Raw genomic sequence first — 18285 nt, 5'->3', positions numbered from 1 at the left:
ATGTAGGAGATCCACACACTGGTGGATGGAAGAAGGTGACGTTAAAGAGCTCCTGTGTTGGGGAGAAGAGCATGATGGAGGGATGAATTGAACAGATATTCTCTCCAGCTGGAGTTTGAGGCGTTGTCGGGGTGAATGAAACAGCAGCTAAGAGTGAGGCTGAGGGCGCAGGGAGAAGGAAGGACATGGAGGCTGAGGCCTCCGAAGGGCCTGGCTCTCACCCAGAACACAGTGGAGAGCTAAGGAAGGCTTTAAGATAAACTAAGGTCAGAGTCAGACTCCTTTGTTAGGAAGATGCTTTCTGTGCAGCACGGAGGCTGGAGCAGGAGAGGGGGAGGGGGAGAAGGACTAGGAGGCTGGGGGTGGGGGAGAGAGGGAAGAGGAGGCTTGGGGGGAGGGGGAGATGGAAGAGGAGTCTGGAGGGAGAGGGGGAGATGGAAGAGGCCAGGGGGGAAGGGGGAGATGGAAGAGGCCAGGGGGGGAGGGGAGAAGGGAGAGGAGGTAGGTAATTTAGTGGTCTGAGTCACGTCAGCCTGGAGGAAGGCAGTGGCACTTTTAGTACTTTGAGAGAAGGATGAAAATAAGGCTGACTTTGGCTTGGTTTTAAGCTGTAGACACCACGCTCTGTTACAGAAAGTGCAAGGGAGAGCCATGTGCATGTAGGAGAGTAGGTGGAGTTGTGGACATGGGGGAGGTTTAAGTGAGGTTGTAAAGGAGATAACTAGAACAGCCAAAGCCACAGACACACAGCAGGAGAGTGTCCAAGGAGGGGAGAAGGAATAGAGAGTCAGGGTTTGCAGGGATGCAAAACTTCATCTTGGCACAATGACAAGTTCTGGAATTCGATGGTGGTGATGGTTATAAAACCATCTGTGTGTGCTGCTGCTGCTGCTGCTGCTGCTGCTGCTGGTATCTTCCACACTTAAACATGACTAGACTGGGCCCCGGAGATGGCTTGGTGCGTCAAAGTGCTTGCTGCACAAATAAGATGACCTGAGTTTGGGTTCCCAGCATCCACATAAAAGGAAGGCATGGCAGCATGTGTTTGCAATCCCAGCACTGGGAGGTGAAGACAGGTGGGTCTGAGAGGCCAGTTAGTCTAGCCAATAGCTAGAAGCAAGTTTAATGACAGAACTCGCCTACAACAATTAGGGAGTGAAAAAGTGGCTGAAGAAAGCAGCTTGATATTAACCTCTGACCCCCCCCCCCCCCCCCAGCATATAATGCACATGGTACATATACCACGCACCTGTATTAGGGGGAATGCATGTGCACACATATGCACACATGCATAACACACACGCACACACACACACACACACACACACACACACACACACTGGTTAAAGTGGTAGGTTTGATCATGTATATAAACTACAATAGCAGTGCATTTGAACAGGCTAGATAGGCATTTCAAATCCAGTTATCTAGAAGATGGTAGTTTTCCCAAGAGATATCACCAAAACTTACTATCAGATAATACCTATGATATTTCCTCATGAGACAGACCTTTTATATGAGAAAATTTCTATACTGAGTGTATATTTAGAAGTCCAGAAACCTCAAACTACTTCAAAAACAAATGGAGAAACCAATTCAGTTTCATCATGTCAGATGTAAAGATGAGTAAAGCCCCTGCCGGAGGGACTTGACAGAGGTTTAAAAGGGTGTTTTCCTGCTCAGCTGAGGTGCCCTATAATGCCTGATACAATGTTTACAGCCAGAGAGAGAGCAATAAGCCTCTCTGGTGTTTTCTATTGCACCAGAGTAAACAGTAAACTGGATGTTCTGCTAAAAGAACATTCTAAAATAGATGCTTTAAACAAAACAACGTGAGGGTGATATGTGGGGGATGAACACAAAAACATGAGGGGAGCCCAGAAATGTTTTTCTAAATTACACATTTAAGTCATATATTCATAGCTGTTTTTATATCACTTGCATGTGAACATTTGTAGGTGATATTTTCCTTCTTTCCCTTTTTTAATGGACTTATTTTTTAGCGGTCTGTGTATGTAAGCATGTGCATACACATGCATGCATGCTTGCGCACATGTGTGTGGAAGCCAGAAGAGGCTGTCAGATCACCTGGAGCTGGAGTTACCAGTGGCTGTGAGCCGCTTAGTTGGGTTGTGGGCATGTGAACCCCAGTCATCTGTAAGAACAGTTAGTGTGCTTAGCCACGGAGCCCTTCAGCCTTTCTTCTCTTTTGCTCCTCTTGCTTGCAGAGGTTTTATTACAAGATGGCATTTTTGATTGACAACTCACCATGGAGATGTTGGGTGCCTGCTGTACTTAACCTCTGTTTGTTCCACACTGAAATAACTTTAAAAGAAGAACAAGTGTAAAGTACCATAACTAAAGGAAAGAGAAAAATGGGAAGATTTTTTTATTATTCCTTAGAGAAGTTAGAATACCAGCTGATGCTAATACTTACAGTGGAGGAGAGAAAATGTCATGGTAACTACAAAAGAGCAAGGAGATTTTTCCTCTGGTTGTCCTCCCTGCCAACAAGGATGGGTTTGAAAACTTCTGCATCACTGTTTTAAATCCCTACTGATGTGCAATCGACAAGTACCCAACTTGATAAGGGTCAGTATTTTTTAATCCCTTTCTTCAATAGAAATGCCTAATGGTTTTAAGTTTCAAAGATACTCAATTGCTATTTGGATCAATTATATAAATTTTAATTGAGAAAACAAGAATGCATAAGACTAAAAATGTAAATAGAAAATTTTGACCCCTGCTTTTTTCTTTTTCCTTTCCTTTTTTCAGTTATTTCTTCTCTTCCTCTCCCCCTCCTGTCTCCATTTCTTTCTCTTTCACACCTCTCTCTCTCTCTCTCTCTCTCTCTCTCTCTCTCTCTGTCCTTCCTTCTTTCTTTCAACAAGGTCTCTCTCTATATATCTAGGCTAGCCTGGAGCTTGTGATCATCCTGTTGCTCCCTCCCAAGGGCTAGGAGTGTAGGGATAAGCCTCCACACAGGCTCCTCCTACAAGTTTTTAAAGGCTCTCACAATGACAGCGTCGCATCAGACTGATCACTTTCCATAACATAGTTCAGTCATTAGATGGTGAAAGCCTGTTAGAAAATGTGGTCTTGAGAAAGTGGCAGACACATAATAAATTGTAGCTAAATAAACCCCTCAGCAAGGATTTATGGAGTGCCTGTGCTAGTCCTATGCCTGCGGAAGACTGTAGGACTCAGTCCTGCCCTTAATTGAATGTCCCAGATATTTCTGAAATGGAGAAACTGTCAATCTACCAAGCATTTATAATGATGGTTTTCTCTGCTTGCTTATTTGTTTTGGTCTTTTTAGTTAGTTTTGATATGAGGCTCAGGCAGATCTTCAACACATGGAACCATTTGCCCCAGCCTCCTGGCTGCTAGGATTACACATGTGCCCACTGGCCTATTTAGAATATTTTATTTTTAATTTTTTCTAGAAAAAAATATTAAGAATACTACAGGTCCCAGAATACACTGAATGGGAAGAAACAAGTTCTGGCAATGATCCGGAAGGCCATAAATAGTAATGGTACCTTTGCAATAAACAGTGACACAAAGACGGGCACACCAGGAAGAAACACGGCCTTCTCTGCTCACAGCCCCAAAAATGCGGACTAAGAAGAAAGATAAATGGGCTTGTTTCCTTTGCAGTTCCTGTCCAGGCTGTTATCAGTGCTCAGCAGGTCTGCTCGGCTCTTCTTCCATCACAAGTAATAAAAACCAGGCCTCCTGTGATCTGCTTGGAACTGAAAGGATCTCAAAACACGGCTTGCAAAGGCAGCGAGGAGAGGGAGGTTAGCTGAGAAATAGGTTGTCTGCCTTCTAGGCTGGTTTTGTCTCTGCCTTGCTTCAGCTCCCGGTCTTGGGCCAAGTTATCATTGCAGTCTGTCAGAGGGAGACATTCTTACTTCCTAGCCCATCCTCTCCCTGGCTCATTGTTATTGTGAGGTGACGGAGGAAGGCACCGTTGTGATATCTTTTGGAAAGAAAGACTCAGCCTTGTTGGTCAGCCTGAACACGTCCTTGGATTCGAGCCTTACCTTGTTGTTGCGCTCAATCCCAACATAGTCCGCTTCTTCCGGGATCATAACGAGGAGTTCAGCTTCGTAGGCTCCTTCTCCTTCATTCCTCGCATTTATTATGAGCATAAGGTGATTTTCATCGCCAATAATTATCTGATGTTTGTCTCTAAAAATTCAGTTTGGAAAAAAAAAAAAAGAACGATTGCGCAACGCTGCATAACAACAGGCTTCATGAATATTCTATTTAAAAAATTTAAATAATGTGTGCATGTGATCTAAGCACTAGGGTAGGAGAACTGGAAGTCTGAGACCATCCTGCACAATTGAACCATATATATATATATATATGAAGAGTCTATCTCAAAACAAACAAACAAACAAACAAACAAACAGAACAAGAAAAATACTGATTTAGCAGAAAAGACAAACGGAAAATGGTAAAGGCAGGGCTAGGGCTGAGAAAGCAAATAGATGTAGGGAGACTTAAGAGAACAGTTTTTGAATGGGGAAGGTGGGAGAATGTTCGACGGTGTGCAAGCAACTGTTGAACAATTTGTTCTAAAAAGTAAAACCAATACATATCATTTGTGGATGCCAGTGTTGTGTCTTCCCACTGGGACCAGTTTGAAGCTACCAGCACACTGAGTGGTTGGCTAGCACAATTCTTGCCAACTTAACATTTGACTTCAGAGCCAGAATGAAGAGCCTCCGGCTCCTTCATGTCACTGAGAGCACACATGAGGGAGAGAGTGAGCTGCAGGGAGAGAGAGAGAGAGAGAACTCGTTTAGACAGTAATAGAAGGAGGTCTCAGCAGCGTGGATGCTAAGAGGGAAAAGCAGGCAGGCGAAACAAGATCTCCAATGGCCGATAGAGGGTTTTGAAGTATTTTAAGGAAATTTAGCTCACTTTGAACTCCAAATGAAACCAATATTTAGAAATGCCTCTTCCACTTTTGACCTCTCCTCAAAGCTATTGCTTTTGACGCTTAGTAAATTATGAACGTTGGGGGCAAGTCCTCCTGAGAGATTAGCAGGCAGATGGCAAATGGTTCAGGAGTTCCTGGGTGAGAAGGGTACAGTCCTGCTTTTCCACCCAGGGATGTCTCACCCACTACTCCTATTTCTCTCCACAACACAACAGTGCAATTACCAGCTCCAGAGTCAGGGCTCGCCATGACTGGCAACTGTGGAGCCCTTTGATTCTCATTTGACTTTCTGACACCTTCTGCCTGACCCCCCGGTGTGTCTTTTAAGTCCTCCCCCCCCCACCCCAGTAAATTAAAATTAATTTTGTTTTGACAGTTTTAAGGAGGTCTTTGAGTCATGGGGTGCTGAAAAAACAAGTTTGATTAAGGTGTGGACTGAACCCTTTCTCACTTGACTGAGGTAAGTAAATATGACCTGAGCCACACACCACGCATGGGGTTTACTTTCAACAAAAACACTTTTGGCCCCAACTCTTGCTGAAAGATGAAATGGTTCGGGGCAAGATCTCAGGGTGTGTCACTTGACACCAGTGACAGAAGACTGACCAGATCAGAGGCAAATCCGAAGTGTGGCCACACTCAAGAATTTCACTCACCACCACCCTCTCGGCCCAATTTCTTGCAAGAATATACTTTCTCAAAAGAAGCTTAACGTAAACACCCACGGACCACCTGGTGTGATGCACACATTTATTTATTCAAACTTACGGTCTAGCCGACAGCTTCAAGTCAGGGACACAGAGATTGTCTTCTCCACAGTCCACCAGGATGCGAGCCTGTGTTGAGCAAGGGAAGCATCAGAAGGAATCTGAGAAAGCTCAGGTCACACCCTTCCTCTTGAAGAGCCTAAAGGATTCCATCAACTAAGCGGAAGCTTTCGATTTTCACTGCTCAGGGGTGTACCCAACGCCACGTGCTGTGACGCTTTCATCTTCCGGTCACAGGAACAACTCTCTCCAGAGAATGGTAGAGAAAATGCCCTCAGACATTTGCATCGTGGACTCACCTGCTCAGTGACAACATTGTCCCTGTAGTAGTTCAAAATTGGTTTCACCTCCAGGCTGTCTTTAAAGGTGGAATCATCCAAACTGTAGTTCAAGCTAATGTTGATTGGAGATAATTTATCTCGGAATTCAGTTTCATCCTAGGAAAAATAATCACCTACTCAGGCCCACAAAAATAAAGGCAAGATGTTAGTCTGTGCCAAACAGGCAATGCCAGACTCTCGGTCTGGGGTGGTGAATGACAGCATTCGCTGCAGCAGGCTGGACTGGGTGCCAGTGTAGCTGGTCTGCAGTGGCTGGCATAATTAAGTTATGTCCAGTGATGAAGTCCCCTGGAGCCATGGCCTCCCTGAGACATTCTAGAGCACTAGTTCTCAGCCTGTGGTGGAAACACCTTCAGGGGGTACAGCGACCCTTTCTCAGGGGTCACATGTCAGATATCCTGCATATCTAACATTTACATTATGATTCAAAGCAGTAGCAAAATTATAGTTAAGTAGCAATGAAAATAATTCTATGGTTGGAGGTCACCACAACATGAGGAACTGTATTAAAGGGTCTCAGCACCAGGAAGGTTGAGAACCACTGCTCTAGAGGCCCCTCAGACCTGCAATGGCTGACACAGAATCGGTCACCAAGTAAAACATCGGTTATATATATCATACATGCCAGAGAACATCGTGAAGTTGCCAGATGGTTCTCTTGGGCTCAGAGGAAGAAAGCATCTAGCTTCTCTTTTCCTTTTGTTACTTCTTTACGTTGTTTATGAACTTCAAAATACCTCCAGCAAATTTGAAGATTCCTTGGGTAAAGAAACAGAAGTCTCCCCCACCCCCGCCCAATGGTGAGGAGAGAGTAGCAAACGCTAAGCGTCCTGCCCTTGATTTGTGCCAGTCAAGGCCATACTAGTTGGGGGTGGGAACTGTGTGTGTGTGTGTGTGTGTGTGTGTGTGTGTGTGTGTGTGTGTGTGTGTGTGTGTGAGATGTGCCTGGTTTCTCAGTCTCAGGTGTAGTTGTCCTCTGGTGAGGACTTTTGATCCTCACTATTGGCAGCATGGCAGTGGATAATAGGGTTCCAGATATTTTGAATTTTAAATTTCATGAGGATTTGTGAAGCCACATCACCTTTATAAGCACAATTACAAATTGGTTTTTAACGAAAGTTTGCTTGTCTAAATGCTTTCCCAAGCCACCTGTAAATGTGACTCGATAAAAATCTAACAGGAGGTATATAGGATAAAAGAAAGTCAAATAAATCATGCTGGACTTTTATGTATGAGGGAGGGGAAGCAGTTAAAAACGAAAACGACCCGACTTAAGTGCTGTTATCGAGATTTTATCCAAAACAAAAAAGAAGCCTTAGAAATTAAGAGCAACAAATCATTGGGTTGGTCGAAGCTGAGGTCAGGAAGAAAATGCTCCACCTTACACTAGAGTCTCCTCCCAGGAGAATGAGAATAGACAGACAGGGATGTCTATGACAAAGCATGATGGGTAATTAGTCAGAAACACTGGAAATTTGGCTTTGAAGGTGAGAAGCCCCAGAGGTGGTCCCTAGAAAACTTACTCGAAGGTAAACCATAAAATCCTGGCAGTGGAAGAATTTCTGTCGCTCTACCACAAAGGGGAAGATGAGATGGGACTGATGGTTGTGGAGGAAGAGTGTCCGCTTGATGGCGCCTTTTTGCTTCAAGAAATCTAACTGCACCTCGGCCCTCAGGGCTAAAGGACAGACAGAGGGCAAACAAAGTCACAGGAGGAAAAGCATTGAGCAGACACAGTGCTGTCAGGGGAAGGGACACATTTCAAGATGCTTATTCAGGAAACCCTTTTCTTTTTATAGTTGGATCAAACAACACATAAGCTGATTATTAAAAAAATACACCCCAGTATCTAATTGTTTTGTGGCTTTGCATGCATGTGTAGTGGACTGTGTGCCCATTGTGTGTGTGTATATCTGTACGTGTGCAAGTGAGAGCCAGATGTTGACATCAAGTGTCTTACTTGACTCCCCCCCCCCCCAATATGTTTTGAGTCAGGGTCTCTCCCTTGGCCCGGAGCTCACCAGTTTGGCTGGGGTGAGTGGCCAGTGAGATCCAGGGAGGGCCTATCCCTCTTCTCCAGGCCTGGGATCACATCTGTGACATTTGGCTTCTATATAGTCCTGAAGATCAGAATGCAGGTCCTGGGCTTGCACTTCAAGAGCTGCACAGCCAAGCTGACTCCCCAGCCCGTGTTTTGTAACAATAGAAATAAATACAGCATGGCCACTTTTCCCAACCATTATGTTTTTGACAGCTAATGCCCATAATTAAAGTAATAGTATTTAGAAAGTTTTTTTCTTTAATGTAGAATAGAAAGGTGAGTTTTAGATAAAGGGCTCTTTAGCTTTCTGTTGTCTGTGCGGAGAAGCACGTCATGTTTGCTTTACACAGGATAGCATAAAAATGAAAATATGCTCACCTATTGTATTTGAAATGCTCTGGCCCGCTATAGATGCACAGACTCTTAAAGAAAAGCTGTGGGGAAACAGTCGTCAGTAATTTATGGGTTAGTAAAGCTCTGAATTCAAGTAGGCCCCTCCCTTCCCCTCCTTCCAGGTAAAATAAACACATGGTTTCTCTCTGTACTCAACATTATATATACATGCAATGTGCACACATCTACACACACACACACACACACATACACCTCTACCAGCTTCACACAATACTAGTATAATTGACACAGATAGTGCTGCATGGGAAAGCAAATACTTGAAAATAATTGCTAGAGATTTAGTCAAGTGATTAATTAATATCCTACCGTCTTTACGCAATAAATATGTATGAATATCCTCCTTGTGTGATGGAGCAAAGAACTGGGCAACACGGTGGTGGGAATGCTACAGAAAAGCCTGGAGAACAGCAAAACCACAGCTCTACTTGAGGCACTGGAAGATTTTCAGTGTGGCTGGAGAGATCCCAGCAAGGTGAGGAGGTCAGCCGGTTTGGTTGGTGAGTGAGGAACAGACTTTTGGAGTTATGGGAAGGTGTGTGGGTTTTTATCTTAAGCATGGAGCAGCTAACACCCATCAGACAGTCTGCTGGGAGGAGACGGAACTTGGTACCTTGCAAAGAGTGAGGTGACTCAACGATACAGGTGGAAGGGACACAGAAGGGTGGGGTGGGGAAAAAGAAAGTTAAAGCATCTCACTCAAGCTAGGTGTGCCCAGGGGTGTGGACAAAAAGACGGTGACAACTGATTGGAAGACACTTGCTTTGTCAATTTTCCTTCAGCATGCATCAACTGCTACCTAAGAAATGTTTGTGATAATTGTCCCATAACTTGGACTTGCCCTGGTCTGTGGCCACTAGACTGCATGAGAAATAGCCACTTGTCTCTGCCCGACGTTACCGAATATTCTTACCCGACTCCTGAAATAGTGTACTAGTCACTACAGGAGACAGGGCCTGTGCACATCGCTAAGAAAGGGCAGATGTAGGAGAATAGATGACTTAGTGGCAGTCTTAAGAGATTTTGCTAATAAAATTCTAGTATGATTTGAATATTTCTAGAGAATTCAAGAGAAGCAAATATTCCCCAATCACTCTCAAATTAGATGTCAGCTTCCTGTGTCAAACATAAAAAAAAATTTGTTACATCTGGGATTCATCTATCTCTGTGACCCCAGTCAGTGTCCCTTCAGGGTAAGTAATTCGCCACACACCGTTTGGCCAGAAGTTTCCTGAGATGTCTGTGCTATTATAAGTGTTTCTTTATGCCACTTCCCCAGAGAAGTCACAAACTCAATCCCACTTCTCCTCCAATTAGAATTATTCAAGGAAGGTGGGTAGGTAAGTAAATCTTGAAATTTTCTGGCAGTCCTGGCCTCCCAAACTGGATCATTTTTTTCCACGCATGCCCAGCCTTTCCATAAGCACTTGGCGTGTGTTACCATGATCCACTGGCCTATGACTTACTCACGAGTCCTCAGTTGAGACAAAGGTTTGGCAAAATGAATTCATGTGTGTGATGAAATTATGAACATATAAAATTAAAACGGATTTAGAAGCAGTAGTTGCTTCATACAACAAGAAGCAGTGTACTTTTACAAAGGGGTGAGTTACCGCTGTGGCAAGGCGTGCTATCGTTCACAAGAGAGAATCTGATAAATGCTGTCAGTTGAAAGATTTACTCTTAGTTTATAAATGATGCCAGAGTACATCTATATTTCTTTCATAGTTCTCCCTTTCTGTTACTTCAAGATCATTAACAGTTGGATGACTTTAAGTTTTGCCATTCAAATTTAATATAACTGCTATAGCCTGCCGAATGATTGATGCAGAGTTCTGACCTGGACTCAGCAGGTTAAACATGGCCTTAGCTGAGAGGTCTTTTCAAAGAGGCAGGGCTTTTTTTTTCATAATTCTGTTCAAAAATAAAATGAAAATTCCAAAATTCTACAGTCGTGGATAAATATATTTATTCTAAATACAGAAAATGTTTATTGTCTGTGTCCACAGATGTATCACGAATTTGATACCAAAGAACCAGGTCCACTCTCAGGTTGATACATTATTATGAAATGTGTCAGGCCAAGCCATGAAATATGACTTGGTTCGAAATATAGTTTCAAGCTCTGATTTATATTCAAATTCAGTAAAGCCCTTTAGTCTGTAGATGTTTGATTGGAAAAATAAAACAAAGCCAAGCAAAAACTACATGAAATCAACTGCAAGCTCTCATTGCGTAGATCTAAATGAGAGTATTGGCAGGCAGGTGGGCAGGCAGGTGGGCAGGCAGGTGGGCAGGCAGATGGGCAGGCAGATGGGCAGGCAGATGGGCAGGTAGGTGGGCAGCCCGGTGGGCAGCCAGGTGGGCAGGCAGGTAGACAGGCTGGCCACAACATGATCCTCGCATCAGTTGCCCTCCATGAACCAGTAAACAATGAGCTTGTAGTGGAAGCCTGTTTGTGGTTATGTGTGATGATAAAGATGAGATAAATGTAAAGTGTGATTTTTAAAACACGAGCCAGGTTGGGGAGATGCTCACTTGGGCCAGGCTTGCTGCAGAAACACAGGCACTTAGATTTGGATGGCCAGCCTCCAAGTGAAACTCCTAGGCCAACTGCAGCCATTCCAGTGCTGGGGTGGAGGTGAGGGAGAGGTGCAGAGGCAGAGGACTCAACATGGGGATTGAGACCCCTTCAGGGGGTTGAATGATTCTTTCACAGGGGCCAAATATCAGATATCCTGCATATTAGATATTTACTCTCTGATTCATAATGGTAGTAAAATTACAGTTATGAAGCAGCAACAAAAACAATTTTAGGTTCATGGTCTCCACAATGTAAGGAACTACATTACAGGGTCTCAGCATTAAGAAGTTGAGGACTATTGTTCTAGGGCATAAGCCTAACTGGTGAGATTGAGGTTCAGTGAGAGACCCTATCTCAAAACTAAGATGGAGCCTGATTAAGGAAGATCCCTGATATCAGCCTGCAGCCTCCACACATCTGTGTGCACACACCGACATGCATATATGCACACATATAGGGATACATACACCACACAAACACCACATATGTGCACAGAATAACAAAGTGCAAAGCAAGCAATCACTAACTAATTTATTTATTTATTATTGTGTATACATGTATACATGTACTCTCTCTCTCTCTCTCTCTCTCTCTCTCTCTCTCTCTCTCTCTCTCTCTCTCTGTGTGTGTGTGTGTGAGTGTGTGTGTGTGTGTGTGTGTGTGTGTGTGTGTGTGTGTGTTGGGGAGCACACATCCACAGAGCGCATATGGAGATGAGAGGACAATTTTATAGAACTAGTTTTCCTTCCACCTTTACTCAGGTTCTGGGGACTGAAGTCAGGGCCTAAGGCATGCGTGGCAATTGCCTTTACCATCTCATTGGTCCAATTATTAACAATTCAATTCCATTTAAACTATGAAAAGCATCTGATTTTATATGATGTCATTCATATCTGAAAATTTTCTCCTTTTTCAGATTAGAGAACTAGTTTGTTTTATATTTATAAAATACAAAATAATAGTAGTTTTTCTCACTAGTATCCAATTATCTTAATATTTATTATGCTGAATTTCACTTCTTTTTTCCTAATGGAGCAATGCCAACAGCAGATATTTTATAAATCCAGACAGTTGACTGAATGACACAGAATGCCACATGGAAGGAAGTGAGGAGTGATTTCTGAGTAGAGTTTGTGAAAGGGTTCATCTGCAGGGCAAGCTGATGTCAAGTCAGGCCAGTGCCACTGCAAAGATGCCTTTCAAGCACTTTGGATAAATTATGCACAAAACGTTTGACAGGAGTCAGCTGTTTGCTTCCTGTCTTCTGTCTGGTTGCTTGGACTTGGGTCCCAAGGATAGGACCCAGGACACTCTACCACTGAGACACACCCTCAACCCTCAACTTTGTGTCTCAATATTCTGGGACACATGAAAACCTTTGTACTTGGAAACGAAGTGTCTTTCAGAAACGGATACAATAGAATGAAGTAACAGTCGCGTTAAATAGCAGTGGTATAAGTTGTCCACAGAACAAATTACATTTTATCTTAGTAGCATGACTCCAGGGAACAAGAGAAGGGCTGGCCAAAGGAAAGGCTGTTGATGGCCACTGGGATGAAAGTAGCTTTTCCTACGCAGTGCGGACACTGGTGGGTTCCCAGTGCCCTAGCAGATGACCCGCTCCATGGCCTGCATCTACCAGCAGCGCTAATTGACTCCACGGGTTAAATAAAGAAATAACCACAAGAGAGGTGCGTGAAGCTGTGGAGCAGGTATGATGGGGGTCCTGGAGGGCATTAGGGACAGAGTAGGGAAGGACAAGATCAAGGTACACTCTATACTCGCATGAAAATTTTCAAAGACTTAAAAAAATGTATTTTTCCCCTGAACAAAAGTAAAAAGCCCTATATTTAAAAAAAAAAGAGAGAAAAAAAAAAAAAAAACTAAACTAAACTAAAAACTCCAATCTCTTTTTTAAATCCATAAAACTAAAATTATTAGGAAGAAAATCATTTATTTCAAAATAAACACATTCTGTGCTGGAGTGTTGCCATCCTGCTTAAGAGAAAGCAGTGTGGAAACCCAGGGCTTTGAAGGTGTGAACAGAGGGCTCCTAGGAGAACATAAGCGCCTCGGTGCTCACAGCCAAGTAGCACTCACAGTTCATTTAGTGTTCGTTTAATCACACCAGGCGATAGGAAAATGCTGGCTCCTTCGCGAATTCTCTCAGGTCAGGTTTTCATTATGCTATTTTATGCTTTAAAACCATTTTAAAATGTGCTCAAGGCATTTCCCAACTACTTTCAAAGGCAGTTAAAGACGAGGACTGGCCTTCCCACACCAGAGACCCCTTATAACAGGATGTTTTCCAAAGAATTCCTCAGGATCTTGGAACTCTCTAAGCTCCATCCCCCTAAGCTTTGACTCCCCTAGGAACTCCTGTCAACAGGCCATCAGCAACATGCTACAACTGGCTAGAGGAGCTTCCCAGAGTCAATGCTGGCTGTTTCTTTATTCTGATATTTTCAATACCCAAATGCACTGCCTGAATATTCACTCTGGAAAACAAGGGTGAATCTTAAAATCTTGGTTGAGTTTTTTTCAGAGGAAATGCTCTGATACCATGGGCCAACACTATGTCTTCTGATGCCTGGGGACTCCCACACAAACAAGCAAGCTGGTGTTTTGTTTTTCTTGGAATGTGTTATAATCCAGTTTCACTTTGTCATTTCAGGTGACAAGCTTAATTCAAAATCTGGATAAGCCATGTTTTCCTACTGTCCCTTTTATGCTTATAATATCATGGCCGCAAGAACAGGTCATGGCACAAAAATCTCCTTTAAAAAAAAATAGCATTGACCTTCTGCCTAGTTGTACATGCCAAGTTAGAAAACTGCTCTTTTTAGCAATGAAACTAAGTAATCCTGACTAGCTTATTTATTTTTTAAAAAGAGAGACAATAGATCTAAAAACTGATATCCACAATACATGCAAAAGTAAGAGGCCAAATATTTTGGTATGTTTTGGGTTTGGTTAACATTTAACATGCCACGAAAAAGTTTGTTTAACTGGGATTTTCCAAAATGTTTCATCTCAGAGCCTGTAGGCTAGAGCACAGGCCTTTGTGTGAGCCCAAGGGCAGAGGTTAGCATCGCCCAGGGTTCCTCTGAGTCCTTGCCACCCAGGCTGGCTCTGTGGTCCAGAAATCTCAACATTCTCTTGAAGACCTTTCTAGACATGTAGTGTGCAGGATCTCAGGTCCTACCCCAGACTTTCTGCACCCAAATTCTCTCTCTCTCTCTCTCTCCCTCTCTCTCTCTCTCTCTCTCTATATATATATATATATATATATATATATATATATATATATAATCTAGCTATCTAACAAATAAGATCCTAGGCCCTTTGAACCCTTGTTAGTACAGTATGTGTAGCACTGGGATAACTTACCAGGCCACAGGGGTCGGGAATTCCGGAATCTGGCAAGTTTTATTTTCAAGGTTGATAATCATTGGGTGCAGCAGGAGCTGGGCATCCACTGTCACAACTGGCCTCGCTCTGTAGGGAGAGAGCCAGGCCATAGGCGGAACTCATGAATCACAGAGTGATCTTTTCCCGAAGAGAGGAACTCTCCCTCTAGAAGACATTGCCAACATACCCAGCCTCACACAGTGAGTTCTGCACGTGTCATGAATAAGCGGGCACCGCACTCAACTGATGCTCTCTAAACCTTCTGAGGGCAGAGAACTCTGAGCAAAGGATGCTGGAGGCCTGTCAAGTACCTTACATCCATTGACCCGATTTCTTTATAGACAGGACTCACTATATTGTGATAATATAGTGTGATTATAAAACAGCCCCATGATTTTCTTAGAGCCCTATGTTCATATTTGAGGAAGCATATGTTTTCCGTGTGTGTGTGTGTGTGTGTGTGTGTGTGTGTGTGTGTGTGTGTGTCTAGACATGCTGGTGACTGTGGAAGCCACAGATGGCATCAGATGTCCTGAAGCTAGAGTTACAGGAAGTTGTGAGACATACTATGTGGGAAGATGGGAACCCAGCTGGGTCTTCTGTAGGGAAAACAAGATCTTTTAACCACTGAGCCAGCTCTCTAGGCCCTAAGGCATGTCCATTCATAATAAGTACTTGAAAGTGTTATAATTTTTGTTGGCTCATTGATAATTTTTCAGCTTGATTAGCAATCCTCTAGCTAAGCTTTGCTGATTTATCTGAACACATGAAAGCAGATTTATAGAGCAAGTCTGTACTTCACCCAGAGCAGTGGTAACAGTCCTGTCTGCACAACGTAGTTACTGGGGAGCTGTCAAACAAACACTACAGCCAGGCATCACCGTGGGTCAATGGAACTAGAACTCATGGGGTAAGGGCCAGGCTTGGAATTTTCAACACACTCTCCAGGTGACTTTAACAAGCGTATCTGAGGAGAGGAACTGGTGTGAATGGCAGTGGAGCCACCCAAGAGAGGGAAACGAGCCAAGACAGTAAACCATAGAGTAGGAGAGTAGAGCAGCTTTGGAAGCTTAAATAGAAGAGATAGTAGCTGGGAAGGAAAGCCTTCAGAGTTTACTGTACCCCGATGCCATGTTAAATACGTTTCCTCTGACAACAGAAGGACAGGCCATGTGTTGTGTAAGCTATCACTTCAAACAGTGTCATGATTACAACATAGGGGCCACTGGGATTTATTTTGGAAGCCTTTCAATGTTATCTATACTGTATTATGTTATGTTGTTTTCAAGATTGTTTTTTAAAAAACAGATGATAAAATGGTACCGGGCATGCAAGAGATTTGCTGTGGCAATCACCTTTGAAAAAAAGGGAAGTGGGTGGAAGAAAGTAGGGATGATGATCCCCTCAAGGATGGAGACGACCATTCCGACAGGGATATGGGGGTGTTTTCTTGGGCAGAGTTGCCTGTGACCGGATTTCTACGTCTCCAAGGACCAGCATGCACTATGTCCTTGGGCCAGCAATAGGCTGGAGCAGCCCATGGGCATTATGGGATTGACACAGAGCTGTGGTAGACTTAGAGTGTGGTAGACAGAACCAAGGTTCCGTGTGGTGTGAGTTTGTGGCCATGAGAAGCCTAAGCATCATAGTTCAGAGGTTCCGGGTGCTGTGAGCTTGTGGCCATGAAAAACCTAAGCACCATGCTTCAGAGCTGCTAAGAGTTTCCCCTCTCTGATTCTCTATAGCCTCCGTGAGAATAGCTGACACAAATCAGTCCACGTTGCATTAACACTGGGGTTGAGGACGAAAAGCTTACTGATTTGAGAACATTTCTTAGCATCTTCTCTGGGAGTTAACTATATTAATATCATATAACTGGGACACCTCCACATGCGGGTCTGTATGTCTGTATCCATGCATTCATGCGAGACTTTGCCTTGAAATCCCGACCTAGTTTCTTGGATTCATTTTTAGCATTATAGTAAAGTGCAACTATGTAACTAGTTATTACTTAGTATAATTTGCATTCAGATTCTCACCGAATCCTTTGAGTAGAAGTAATGTCATAGGCAAGTATTGAGAGTCCAGTCTACAGATGAGAACCAGAGGCCCGGAAGCCTATAGAAGTTTGCCCTGGAATTACAAAACCGTTTGTGCGTGGAAGGGTCAGGCTCTGAATCCAGGTCTGTCCCATCAGTGCTTCAGCAGGGAGGGGATGACTCCTGGCATGCTCTGTCCCCCAACTTCTTGTCCACACTTGGGTGTAGGAATGAAGGTAAATAGTCACGGTCTGCCCACCACAGCTCTGTCCTACAAGTATGGATAGCGGTGATTCCTAAAGCTTAGGGAGTCCAGGCTTAGATCCACCCATGGGTTCACTTTCTGGTTTGATGAGTTTAGCATCTTATTTAATGTTGATTATATTGGTAGGAGCTCAAGGTTTTCTCATAAAAAATGAGAGTAAAAAATACATAGAAATGAGAGAGAGGTTAAAAACAGAGGGGAAAATATAGCCAGAGTTCTACAATGACATAGGGACACCCTCCAGAACAAACAAGTGCAACAGGGCTTTAGAGACTTTACGCATAACAACATAGTCTTAGTTCATCTCAAGTAGAAACGTGCCAGTGACTACATACCTGTAAACAGCTACTTTCCCCTTTCCAAATGCCCCTACAAGTAAATCTAAAAAAAAAAAAAAGCAAAATCAAAATACATAATACATATGTATGTTTTATAGAGTTATCAACTTTTTGAGCATATATCACAATGCTACAAGTGGAAAATTCCACACCAGAAAACCTTGTTTCATGCATTAAATTATTAAAATTTTTGTGTAAAGTTACCTTCAGGCTGTGTATATAAGGTACATATAAAATATAAATACATTATGTGTTTGTGCTTTGGTCCCATCTCTAAGGTCTCTCACTGTGTACCATGCAAATGTCGCACAACCAGAAAAGAAAATAAGCAGAATCCCAAACACTTTTGGACCCGACTGTTTCTGATAAGGGTGGCTCAGCTTTATCTGCACTAAGCTCAAAATCTGAAGCAGCACATGGAATTGTCCCAGAGTGCTGGCTGCAGAGGAACAGCCATAAAACCGGAGGAGGAATTCACATTGCTTGTAGACAGTTTGGGGGAGCGTGGAGCTTCTGCGTAACGGCAATATAGCTCATGAGTGAGTGGTTTTCAAATGCCTCTGCCCTTAGGCCAGCATGTCAGACGTGCTTGACAACTCACCATGGCCTTGTTTTTCCTGTTCTCTAGATTCAAGGCAGATGACCCAAGAAAAGGCGAAGAGAAAAAAAGTACATCCTGAGGACTACCAGGAAGCCATTACACACACTGCCTTATTTCTCCCTCACCAAGGACAGCCCTAGGAGGCAAGGATCACTGCCAGCAGGTAGGACATTATAAGTGTCACTCTGAGACCATGGTTCCCTCTCTCTGGAGAGTGTGGCTAATGGGTATTCTTTTGGTAAAGTCACCCACAAAATATTAAATAACTGAAATATTATTCGGATGACCTTAAGTAACAATAGTAATAATAAATAGCACACAGACACACCCAATTATTTGTCAAAAAGTCTTTGCGGTGTTTTCTTTGACTTCTAAGAGGAAAGTCAAAAGTGTATCAGTGATGCAACTTACCAAGAAATGAATGTTAAGGGGACCAGATTGAAGGGTACTGGCATTCGCATAACCAGGTAAGAGGCAGACCTGAGCGGCCACCATAGTGAAACCTTGGACTCTTTGAGGGGCAGCAACTG

General features: G+C 43.4%; 1 protein-coding gene across 1 annotated transcript in view; it reads right to left on the bottom strand.

The window, feature by feature from the left end:
• Itga8 (integrin subunit alpha 8) overlaps positions 1 to 18285 on the bottom strand; it is a 174661-nt gene that overhangs the window by 69715 nt on the left and 86661 nt on the right. Inside the window, exons 14-20 of the mRNA XM_051151312.1 lie at positions 17152 to 17197; positions 14492 to 14599; positions 8485 to 8540; positions 7589 to 7743; positions 6024 to 6161; positions 5726 to 5793; positions 4050 to 4197 (exon numbers count right to left, since the gene is read on the bottom strand). Coding sequence (XP_051007269.1) covers positions 4050 to 4197; positions 5726 to 5793; positions 6024 to 6161; positions 7589 to 7743; positions 8485 to 8540; positions 14492 to 14599; positions 17152 to 17197 — 719 coding nt within the window. The remainder of the gene's footprint in view (positions 1 to 4049; positions 4198 to 5725; positions 5794 to 6023; positions 6162 to 7588; positions 7744 to 8484; positions 8541 to 14491; positions 14600 to 17151; positions 17198 to 18285) is intronic.

The sequence above is a fragment of the Acomys russatus genome, chromosome 9, assembly GCF_903995435.1.
Source record: "Acomys russatus chromosome 9, mAcoRus1.1, whole genome shotgun sequence".
Lineage (NCBI taxonomy): Eukaryota > Metazoa > Chordata > Mammalia > Rodentia > Muridae > Acomys > Acomys russatus.
The sequence above is the reverse complement of the archived record's forward strand: the minus strand, read 5'-3'. Positions and strand labels throughout refer to the sequence as shown.